This window comes from Notamacropus eugenii, chromosome 1 (assembly GCF_028372415.1).
Source record: "Notamacropus eugenii isolate mMacEug1 chromosome 1, mMacEug1.pri_v2, whole genome shotgun sequence".
In the NCBI taxonomy this organism is placed as follows: Eukaryota; Metazoa; Chordata; class Mammalia; order Diprotodontia; family Macropodidae; genus Notamacropus; species Notamacropus eugenii.
Window position 1 is genome coordinate 219,068,739 of NC_092872.1, and position 12,647 is coordinate 219,081,385.

The following is a 12,647-nucleotide window of genomic DNA, read 5'->3' on the forward strand; positions in this document are numbered from 1 at the left end:
AAGCTAAGTGTCTTACTCCCAACATTCTTACTGCTGTTATTATTAAAGGAAACATAGAGAGAAGGCTAGCTGAGTGTCCCTCTAGCTTTTTTTCTCCAGGCAAGCTTAGTTTCTCTCAGTTTCAGTTTATTCACCTATAAAATGGGAATAATATTATCTAGAGAGTTTCCCTTACAAGGTTGTTGTCAACATCAAATGAAATAATGGACATAAAGTACTTGGGGAACCTTAAAATGTTCTATAAATATTTCTTGTTGGGAGGTATTTCTCTGCAAATTATAATCTTACAAAATTGCCCAGAGTGCTAAAATGTTACATGACTTATCCAGGGTCCCATAGAACATGTTATTAGAAGTAGAATTTGAATGGGCTAACTTGATATAGTGCTTTGAGAAATATCTATTATCATCATCATCATTATTATTAATGCCCAGAAGTGGGAGCAAGATTTACCAGGTTATCTCTTCCCCCTTCCCTTGTTCATGCACATCTCTTTATTTTCAGAATTAGACTCTGTTGCTTTATGCATGGCTATTCCTCTCATTATATAAATTAAAAGTTAACTGATAATAAATAACTCATGGAAACCAAATCCTCAAACTTACAAATAAATCACCATTCCAAACCAAAGTGATGAGGATGATGAGGATGAGGATGAGGATGAGGATGATGATGAAAACAAAAGCTGATGTTTACATAATGGAAGGACTAGCCATTGGGAGCCTAGTCCTTAAAACATGGTTGAATTCATCCTTCAAGGTAAGATGTGTGTAAGAGCACACAAATATCCCCCATCCGGTTCCAACCTAATACCTAGAATTTTGGAATTCTATTTCCAAATCTGTTTCCAGATGTGTGGGAATAAGTAGCTGGCACTCTATGATTATGTCTTTTGATTGGTTTGGGAACCAGAAGAAGCAATGACTGCAGAGGTACTGAACCAGAACTGAGTATATACACAAAGAGGTGACCCACTAATCTCTCCTTTTTTCTGTCCTGACAGAGACTGATGCAAGAACTCCTGTGAGATGCCAAGTTGGGGAAGACTAACCACCCTACCTCAACACACCACTGTGTGTGTGAGCTGCTGGTACCTTTATACTTTTTGTTACATGCATGGTGTCTTTATTCTTTTTTGTTTTGATCTTTCTCTTTTATTGGGCAAATGAATATTCTGAGATTGACACATCCAAGTGAATTGTGTGCCTTATTTTTTCTCATCTGTAAAATGAAGGGGTTGGACTCAATGACTTCTAAGATTCCTTCTAGTCCTGAATTAATGAAACCATGATATTAAGACCTGGTGAGATCTGGAGATCCCAAGTGGCTTAGGGAGCAGAGTTCCTCATCAATAGCCACAGTAGTCTAGAAATAATCAAACAGTAATTCTGCTTCTCATTCTCAGACCAGTACTCTTTATACAACATCACTTCATCATCATCATCACACTGACCTATCTGATCCTGGAGTTGTTCCAGAAATGTTTTTTCAATGAACTTACAAAAGATAAGTTTACATTCCAATAACTATTTATTTACAAAAAAGCAGTCATTTTATCTGAATGAAAAATTGTCTGTATGACTTTAAACATAAAAAATGAATAGCACAGTGACTTGTCCCAGGACCGTTTCTATCTGAATTCCATCCAACAGCATAAGAAAAGCAATATAGCAATAACAACTTCCCCCTCCAAAATAAAATTTAAAAAACTTAGTGAATTGTATTAGTTAAAGAGGAGGAGAACAAGGAGAAATTGACCAATGGAATAGAGAGGAAAATAGGGGAAGAATTAAATAACCAGATTAAATCAGAAAAGAAAAAATCTAATGAGCAAAACTCCAAGAAGAAAGTGGTAACATGAAAAAGAGGAGTTAGGGTTGAGGCAAAGACAGCCTGTGAGAATAGGGCAATCTTATAAAAGATGAAGCTAAAGTAACTGAAAAGGCATGATACTGAGTTTACAGCAGGAGGAAAAAGGTGACAACTTGAAGAAAACGATATTAGAGTAAATAGAGAAAAATATAAATATAACTGATAACTGTAAATATGAATGGATTAAACAATCCAATAAAATGAAAAAAGTGACAGATTGGATAAGGAAACAAAACCCTATAATAACAATTGACAATCATATAGCACTTTGGAGTTTGCAAAGTATCACATTATCTAATTCAAACTTCACTTTATGATGTGCATACCACAGGTATTAGTATCTCAATCTTACATGTAAGGAAATTGAAATTGAGAGGAAATAAATGACCTGTCTGTGGATGTACAACTGTTGAGTAAGGAGGGGCGGGGAATGAAAGAGGGTCATTTAGCACAAGAAAGTTTAGTTCCCTTTAAAAGGCATATTTCATCTTTGGATTAAACTTTTTTTGCAGGCCAGACCTGCTACAGAAAATTTTGGTAAAGAATTCAGTAATGAAATCCAAACCATAAAGGCAAGTGTACCTTTAAACTTATTAAGCAGGACCTTTGCCCCAGTGATTCCACCATTGGCAGTATAGCCTGAAAGTATTATCAAAACAAAAGAAGTGGTGAGGGAGAGGGTCTATCCGCTCAAAGATTTGCATTATATGTTTATATGTATGCATATGTGTGTATATATATATACATGTATATACACATACAAACATATACATATATATTATATGTAACCAAAAGATACTAAAAACAAAAATAGAGGAATGATCAAATCAATAATGATAATAGAATTAAATACTATATTGCATTAAGATGCGCATATATGGGAAATACAAATAAGACTGGAAGACCGTTACAAAACAATTTAAAACTGTAAAATGTAAAAATAATGTATAACTAACTATGAACATATCAGATGGATTTTTTCACGTAAGAGGAAAAGTGAATTAACATGGACAGTTAAGAATTTGGATGGGCATGTAGAGGAATAATTGCTGTGATACTCCATTAGTTTAGTTAATTCATAGGAAAAAGTCTACTAAGGAACTTTATTTGGATATATTGATGTTCATTGCTAAGTATTTTAACAAAGCATTCAATTCTTAAAGAAGAAAATAAGAACTCACAGAGTCAGTCTGGGTTAGTAAATACCCTGATTTTAACAGGAGATAGCCATCATTTTCGTCTTCCGCTTTCCACTGGAGCAGCTTTCCAGTTGCCAACCGAGCCTCCTCTGCCATTACAGCATCATCATAAGGAAAGAAAATCATAGTTAAAACATGCTATCTCTAAAACACCCAAAGTATTCCCATTCTCTCATACTCCTAAATATTTCTGCCCCATCACACACACTCCTGTTCACCTGAGACAAATTAGAGGCTTCTGAAATCCTAAACCAGCTTAAGCATTTTTCAGGGAGAAAAATTATATAGATCCTAAAATGAGATGCACAATCTTACAAAGGTCTAGCATCAGCTAGAGAGTGGTCTGCATCCCTGTTTAAGAAATGGACCCAAGAAAGTAGGGGACACATTTTATAGTTCACCCTAAAAATCTTTTATTTTTTAAACATCAAATTTGTTGTTCTTTCTGTCCTGGTATCTTAAAATAATTAAGTTTTCAATGACACTCCACAAATTTTATCTCTTTATATGTGCTTCCTTATACCTCACACCATTTTGAAAAATAGATACATTATTTTTCCCCCCTTAATCAAAGGAAATCAAATATCAGCAACAATCATGTGCAAATTCTGAAGCCTGGGCAAGAACATTTAAAGGAAGTGGGCATTCTTTTTGCCAAACCTGAATATAATACTTAATTCTAGGCATACTTCTTTAACTACTTTTGGCAAGCCTTCAGAAAAATGGCTGATGGGGATAGCATTGGGTAGTTAGTGGTCTCGTCAGCAAATCATTCTCATCCTATATAATCTTGTCCCATGATTTTTCCATTCTCTTGGGCCAACCTACTTCTCTCTTCCCTCTCTGAAAAAACTTTGCCTATAGAACTTAGACCTTCTCAGTCACCAGCGCACTCACAGAGTTTAACAAACTAGACATTCTGGGATTTAGTGAAAATCCATAGCTTGTTTCTGCAAGGCATTGAGCAAGGGAGGAAAAACCAAACCTAGGGAAGACAGATGACATGGGAGATCTAAGACTTAGGCTAGGTTTGTGCCAGGATAGGCAGGTGTGGGTTCCAGATAATTTAGAGTAACAGAGAATTTAGATCTGCAAGGGACCTTATAAGTCATACAGCTTAATTCCTCATTTTACATATGAGGAACTGAGACCCAGAAATTTTGTTAAATAACTTGACCAAGGTCACACATGTAGTCAGTGAGATCAGAAAGAGTCAAGTCCAGGGCTGATGACTCTAGGTTCAGAATTCTTTTCATCATACCTCTTGTGTATGACAATTAAGAAAATCTTTAATTCTTTTTTCTTTATTCAACAAGCATTCTACCCAAGAAGTTGGTGGAAAAAGTCAGGAAGGCTTGAGTTCAAATTCTGCCTCAGGCACTTACTAGTTGTGAAACACCTGGAAAGTCACTTTCTCTCTCTCTCTCTCTCTCTCTCTCTCTCTCTCTCTCTCTCTCTCTCTCTCTCTCTCTCTGATATGCAAAATGGGGACAATATTAGCACCTACCTCACAGCATATCAATTCAGAAAACATACTTAAAATGTTCTGAATACCATAAAGCGTATATAAATCCTCTCTATTATTAATTTCAGGGTACTATGTTAAGCCCTGGGAATACAAAAGACAGGTAGAGAACAGAGTTTGCTCTGTGCCTCAAGAATTAGACTAACAATAGCAGATGACATTTATAGAGCTTATTGAAGTTTGCTAAGTAACAGCCCTCTGGCAAAAGGGCTCCAAAGTTTGTTCGTTCTGTTTTATAGATGATGAAACTAAAGAGAAGACAAGTTAGATGAGCTGCCTAGGGTTACACACATTGTAATATCGGAGGCAGAATTTGAACCTGGGGTCTTCTTGACTTCAAGTGCAGTACTCTAACCATTATGTCATCCTGTCTCTCAACAGGAAAAGGGAAGGACATGCACACAAGGAACTAAGATAAAAGAAAGAATATGATAAATATTATATAAAGGTCCAGGTAAAATGCCCTGAAAATGAGAGGGAGAGACTATTTTTGACTTGGAGGGTCAGGAAAGGAACGGATTTTGTGAGTCTGAGCATGAGGAGTGTTCAGCTTTCTCACCTGCTGGCTTGCCCCCAAGGGCCTTCTGTATTTCTTGGGCAAGATACTTTGAAACCTGTTCTGCAAATTCTTGAATGCTGGGAAAGCAAATAATACCAGCAGATTTTTCCCAAGCCTGAAACACAACAAACAGAGAAAGATTTCAGTGAAATTTGATTTAAGAAATTAAACATGTTAAAACAATCCATGGTTGACTTTCGCCGGGGGGAACCAAGATGGTGGAGTAGAGAAAGTACTCAACTGAACTCTTCCAACATTCCCCTCCAAACCCCGGAAATGAAATTCTGAAAAATGTTATCCACCTCTAGAGAGAGAACTTGATTGAAGATTGAAGCATTCTCTTTTTATTCCTTATTTTTGTTTTATTTTGTTTGTGTTTTATAGCATGATGAATATGGAAATATTTTGTATGACTTCATATATATAATTAATATCAAATTGCTTGCCTTCTCAAAGAGGGGAGAAGTGTGGGAGGGAGGAAAGGAAAGAATTTGGAACTCAATATTTTAATTAAAAAAATTACAAGTAATTGGGAAATATTTAATGAAATGATTTTTTAAAATTTAAAACAGAAAGAAATTCCCTCCTCCTTTGACAGAGAACGCATTATTCAGCCCCTTCTCCCCACACTCACCAAAAATCATATTTTTAGAGTTATAAGGGGCCTCAGAAGTCATCCGTCCCATCCCCTCATTTTACCCATCCCCTCATTTTATAGATGAGAAAATGTAAGCAGAGAGAAGTCAGATGACTTGCCTAAGATCACACAGGTAGAAAGCAACAGGGCAGGGATTTGAACTGAGATCCTCTGAATCCAAATACAGTATCTAGTCTGCTCTCTTCTGTGGCCTGAGATCTAGAAATAGCCTGGACAACCTCTTTCCAATATCCTTCAGTCAGTGACTAGTTCTGAGTCTTTTGCCTTTTTTCATATCTTCAGCATGGTGCCTGATTATTAATATAATAGTTACTGAATGAATGTTTATTGACTGGGTGATTAATTAATGGAAAAGGACAACATATTTTCTACACACCATACCTGCTATATGCTTCCTTTCAAAATTGAGGTTACTTATAATTATGCCTTTCTCTCATTACTTTTACTCTATTATACATATATCTATATATAAATATATGGATATGTATCTTTGTGCACTTAGTTGTATATGACACATGTTGTCTCCATTGTTGGAATTTAAGCTCCTTAAGGGCAGAGATGAAGGGATGGCTTTTTGTTTTTCTTTGTATCTCTAGAATATTACAGAGTGCCTGGCCCATGATGCATACTTCAATGTTTGCTGATTGGTTAATTAACGGCGAGAAACCATGGCATACCATAGATTATTCAACATTAATTGAAAGTTTATTACTACATGCAAGGCACTCTTCTAGGCACCAAAACTTTCTTCCTACACAATTGAACTTCTGTTGTATTACATTTATGCAACTGGCTTGTAGAGCTTCTTCTTTTTCTTTGTTTTCACCGGATTGTATTAAATTTATCTTACTACTTAAAAATATTTGTTATGCTTTTTATATCATTCTCACTTCCCAATAACTTCATTCCCTAAAGCAGGAACAAGCCTCGCAATAAAAAAGTTAAGCAACATAAACTGTCACAACAATCATACCTAAAGGTGAATGTAGCATTCTTTACTTGCAATCCACCTACTCTCTACTGAGAAGAGAGAATCTCATATGATCATTGGTCCTCTAGAGCCTTAAACAATTTCTCCAACTTACCAAAGTCACTTTGAATTATTATCCTAAATCCTAGGTGCTACCATCAATTGCTGCCCTTCCCACCACCCACCAGCCCTTGATCACTTTTGAAATCTTAACATGACTTCTAAACTATATGAGAAACTTATGATAGTGTTAAACATAGGTACATGGGATGGATAACTGCTGAGCATGACTTACATGACTAAAAATGACACTGTCTCTTCCTAATCACTTTTTTAGAAACAATGCACATGCTTGTGCATCCACCCACATCCCAAATAATTATTTATGTGGGCTTAATAATGATGCATTATATTTTTAATGAACTTGTCACTGGTCCAGAGACTTAGAAAAAGGATAGACACAGTGAAAGTGAGATAGTGAGGCCAGTAGTCAGGGGATCTTTGCTCACATTGTATGGAGAGATATTTTGAATGGATAAATATTTTTGTATAATTGTTAAATCTACCAAATTGTTTTTCCCCTACATTTTTCTCATTTGTCACTCATGACAACTGAGTGAGCCAAGGCAAGGCAAATTATTAGTCCCATTTCCACAGATGTGAAGAACCTAAGCCTCAGAGATATTAAGTGATTTGCAGTAGAATGATAAGTACTACTCCTTTTTTCCTGGACACTATTTTGGACCATCTAATACATTTAGTAAATCAATAGTCTCCCAAGGGCATGTTGGTGCTCAAATAATACCATTTCCACAATTTATTTATTAAGTATACACTATTACTAAGAATCAGAATCTCATTCTCAGAAGAGACCTCAGGGGCCATATAGTCCAACTCATTTGATCAAGAATCCCCTGTGCAATAGCATTATCCTAGGCACTGAGTACTATACAAAAAAGATAGAAAATGATATTGTTCTTGCTCTCAGGAAGCTTACTACAGGAGAACACAAGGACTAACATTAAATTTAGACACCAGTTACATGAGCCACAACTTATCATACTATGAAGGCCCTCTAACTACATTAAAAATGAATAACAGAATTTATAACATGATACTGCATTTACCTTGAGTGCTGGTGATCTGCATAATTCTTCCAAGTTACTATACAATAAAAGTCCTCAGTGTCATATATGACAATTAAGAAATCATAATCCAACTTAACACAAGCCAACAGAGCTTCTTGCAAGTTCTACATTTTATTTAGATTATTTGTTGCTTCTTTGTCTGGGCATATGAAAAAATATAAAGTGTATCATTTTATTTCTTTCTGTTAGGAGGAGATGTCTGTTCTCTTTCTTATTTTCTGTTATGTGAGCTCTCCATATGCTAACCCATCCTTCCATGAGACTTGTCTAAAAATAAATTTACCAGAAGATAGACTATGATAGAACAAAGGAAACTCCCAAAGTGCTCAAGACACTAGAAGGAAGAGAAACTTTTTGGTAGAGGAGGTGGCATTGGAGTTTGATGGTGAAAAAGGGGTGGATTTTGATGAGTGGAAATGAGGAAGGAAGGCATTTCAGACTTGAGGGTCAGCCTGATCAAATGTAGAGAAGTGGGACATGGAAAGTTGAGGAATTCAGCCTGGCTGGATCATACAGAGTATGGACAGTAATATCAATAAGGCTGTAAAAGTAGCTTGGGACCAGGTTATGGAGGGGCAGAATCCTAGTGGCTGCTATCTCTTGATCCCCTAGGAAATCTCCTTCCTTAATGAGGTCAGTGCCTTTCTCACAGTCTTCTACACCATGACTTCTACTCTCATTCAAGACACATATTGGCATTCTTTCAAATACCTTAAATTCCAAGATTTATTCATTTCCCGTGCCCTGCTCTTCTACTCCTCCTCAGCTACCCACAGAGATCATCATATCTTTGAGCTTGCCATCAATTGCAAGTATTCCATTCTGATATTTGTGAACTCCAAAATTCTTTTACCCAATAATAATCTTTTAACATCCAATCTTTTCCTCTGTCTTACAACTCCTAGCTTTGTCTTTCTCCTCACCATGACCTTCAATCTCATGATCACTCTGTTTATTCCCAGATCATGACCTCTACACTGGCAATCCTGTCCTCCACTTCCTATTCTGATTCTTTGTTTAAATCTCCAGTCATTTTTACTCTACTATATTCTTTACACTTGAATCCTTGCCCCATGGTCATTTCACCCACAATGCCTTGCCAAACTTCAATCTTGAATTTCTCTCACCATCTACTTCTTATTCATATACTGTTGACCAGTACTGGAGAAAATCATGAAACTTCTAACTGGATACACTACAAATTTATGTTACATTATCTCAACCTGGCTCTAAGTATTGCAAGGCAATCTTTTGCTCTTCCTTAATTGATTCACCATCCTATTCACCACACTGGTTGTTCCAAACACTCTTTTCTCTCTCCAAGTCTTCCATAGCAACCTGCCTCCTCTCAGCTAAGGATCATACCTGTCATTTCACTGACAAAATTGAGTCCATTCATCTAGAGTGCCCTCTTTTCCCATCTCTCCTTATTTCACATCACTCAGACATTTTTTCTTCACTGTCTTCTCCTTCATCCCTGTCCAACATAAAGACATTGCCCTTCTCCCCATTTGTAAGACACATCCCTTCAAATGCACCCTTGATTCAATCCTCTCCAATCATTTCCAAAAGGCTCTCTGTCTCTTTCTGCTTGTCTGTCTGCCTGCCTGCGTTCCTGCCTGCCTGCCTTTCTCTGTCTCTCTCCTATCTCTCTCTCTCTCTCTCTCTCTCTCTCTCTCTCTCTCTCTCTCTCTCTCTCTCTCTCTCTCTCTCTCTCCTCTTCCATCTCTGCCTACTAGTTTACTTGCTCCTTTCCCCACTGTCTATAAACTTGCTCATGTTCCTCCCCCAGTCAGATGATGATCACATAACTGCCAAATCTAATGGACTTTATTCTGTTCTCATCCTCCATGACTCTCTATTTGCAGCCTTTGACACTGATCAGTCTCTCTCCTCTCAAGGTCATTATAGTGCCAGTCTCTCACGGTTCTTCTCCTACATATCCAACCACTTTTTTAGTCTCCTTTGCTCTATCTTCATCTAGGTCTCATTCACTAGCCTTCAGATTCTCCCAAGGGTCTTCTTAGCCCTCTGCCTTTCTCCCTCTGCTCTATGGTGGCCAGTAAGCTCAACAGCTTCCATGGAGTCAATGATCATCTCCATGCTGATTCTCAGATCTATGTCACCCTATGCTCCTTTGAGCTCTAGTTTTGTAGCATCGATTAACTTTGGGAGATTCCCAGACTGGATGTCCTGAAGGCATCTCACATTCAACATGCCCAAAAAGAATTCATTATCTTTTCCCCAAAACCAACTTTCACATCACTTCCAAAGTACCACTATCCTCCCCAGGCTCACAACCTCAGGGTCACCCTAAATTGTTCACGCATGCTCACCCACATCTCCTGTCTAATGTCAAGTCTTGTCATTTCTACCTTCACAACATCTCTCACACAAATTCCTTTATCTCTTCTCACACAGGCACCACCCTAGCACACCCTTTATCCTTTCATACCTGGACTACTAAAATAGTTCTTTTAACTTAAAGATTCTTAACTTTTTTGTGTCGTGGGCACTTCTGGGAATCTGGTGAAGGCTATGGACACCTAAGAAAATGTTTAATGCATGAGATAAAATTCATAGGATTACAAAAATGTATATTTGAATAATGATGTAATTTTTCCCAGATGAGTTTATAGAACACCTGAGATCTATCCATGGACCCCAGATTAAGAACCTCATTCTATCTGGCATCCTTTCAACAAGTCTCTTTCTACTCCAGTCCATCACCTAGTTGGTTGCCAAAGTGACCCTCTGAAAGAACAGATTTAACCTCTCTCTCTCTCTCTCTCTCTCTCTCTCTCTCTCTCACACACACACACACACACACACACATACACACACACACTCCTTATTTCTTACCTCCAGGATCAATTATAAAATCATCTGCTTGGCTTTTAAAGCCCTTTACAAACTGTCCTCTTCCTACCTTTCAGTCTTCTTATCCTCTGCCTCTCACTGATCCAGCTACACTGGTCTGTTTGTTGATCCTCCCTCATGCCACTCCATCTCAAGTCTCCATGCCCTGGAACTGACTGGCTGCTCTCTACACCTAGAATCCTTTCTTTCCTTGCATCTGGATCAGGGATTCCCTAGCTTCTTTCAAGACTTGGTTCAAATCCCAGATTCTGCAAGAGACCTTTCCAGTCTTCCATCTCTCCTTTCACACTCCTCCTTTCATGCTGCAAATGCCTTTCCCCTTGAGGCTATCTTCCATTTGCACTGAATAGCTTGTATGTTCTTCATTCTTGTCATGCTCTCTCTCTCATTAGAATGTGAGCTCAATGTGGTCAGAGACCATGTTTTTGCTTTTCATTATGTCCCCAACACTTAATACAGGACCTAATACACAGAAGGTACATAATAAAGTTTATCTCACTAAAAAAATATTAAGCATCCTGCTTATAAATCCACACAATAAGTGACCAAGAACTCAGTTCCATTTACAGTTCTTATCAATCGATTTTGTAATATTTCCTTATTTTTTCCCCAATGAATTTTGTAGATATAGAGACTGAATCAATAGGTCTAGAAATTTATGGTATTATTCTTTTACCTTTTTACTATATAGACCCTGAATAAACTTTTCTCCACTTTTTTTCTTTGAAAACACGAAGTGTGAATAAGAGTTACTTAGCTAATGACTATAAGATTTGTATAGAACAGGTAAGGAAACTGGAGGCTGAGTAACAGAGTCTAGGACTGAATTTATACTTGGGTATATACTTATATGTGTACATATATATTTATACACACACATATATATACATGCATACACACATAATTATGTATATATACACATACATATGTATATGCATGCATATATACATACACACATAAATATGCATATATACACACATACATATATACATACACACATATATATATGTGTATGCATACACACACACCACAGCCAATATTTATACACAATTCAATTCAATATAATTCAAGCTTTTATGAAGTACTCCATGTCAGGCACTGAGATAAGCACTGAGGATAAAAAAACGAGAAATGATCTGTCGCTGCCTTCAATAAACTAATATTGGTTTAAGGGGGTAGGTGGAGGGGAAAGGCAACATGTATGAAGGCAGCAATTCAAAGTACACAAAATGATTTCAAAGCAATTTTCAGAGAATATAACAACTGTGGGGATCAGGGAAGAGACACACCGATGACATTTACATATCTAGTATAGTCACTTTACCACTATACTGTAGTAGATAGAGATCTCAACTTGGGTCCAAGTCCCATCTGTTACACCTGCTGGCTGTGTGACCCTGGGCAAGTGACTTAACCTCTCATTGCTCCAGGTAATGCTTTATGATTGTGTCACAGAGAAGGTGTCAATGTGCATTGGTAAAAAGACTTTCCTCATGAGGGAGTTTCTTCTTAGTCTTTTTTTTTTGGGGGGGTAAGGCAATCGGGGTTGTGACTTGCCCAGAGTCACACCGCTAATAAGTGTCAAGTGTCTAAGGCTGGATTTGAACTCAGGTCCTTGCCCCATGAGGGAACGTCCAATTAAATCACATATCTAGTCCCTATCCCTAGAAGTGCCCATACAGATAGCATATAGACACATATACACAAGATGTACATATATATAATATACATATATATACACATACACAGAGAAAGAGGGCTTGTATGGCTAATTTTCACTGTGCTAGTAATCATCACTTGGAACAAACAAAAAACCTTGAGAAAATCAAACCCTAG

The 12,647-nt window shown here is 37.3% G+C and overlaps 1 protein-coding gene across 4 annotated transcripts in view; it reads right to left on the reverse strand.

Annotated features, from left to right (window-relative positions):
• WDFY4 (WDFY family member 4) overlaps positions 1–12,647 on the reverse strand; it is a 382,372-nt gene that overhangs the window by 338,190 nt on the left and 31,535 nt on the right. For all 4 annotated transcript variants that reach the window (XM_072627574.1, XM_072627546.1, XM_072627553.1 and 1 more), the window contains 2 exons: positions 5,156–5,270; positions 3,054–3,160 (listed from right to left, as the gene is read on the reverse strand). In XM_072627574.1, the coding sequence (XP_072483675.1) occupies positions 3,054–3,160; positions 5,156–5,270 (222 nt within the window). The remainder of the gene's footprint in view (positions 1–3,053; positions 3,161–5,155; positions 5,271–12,647) is intronic.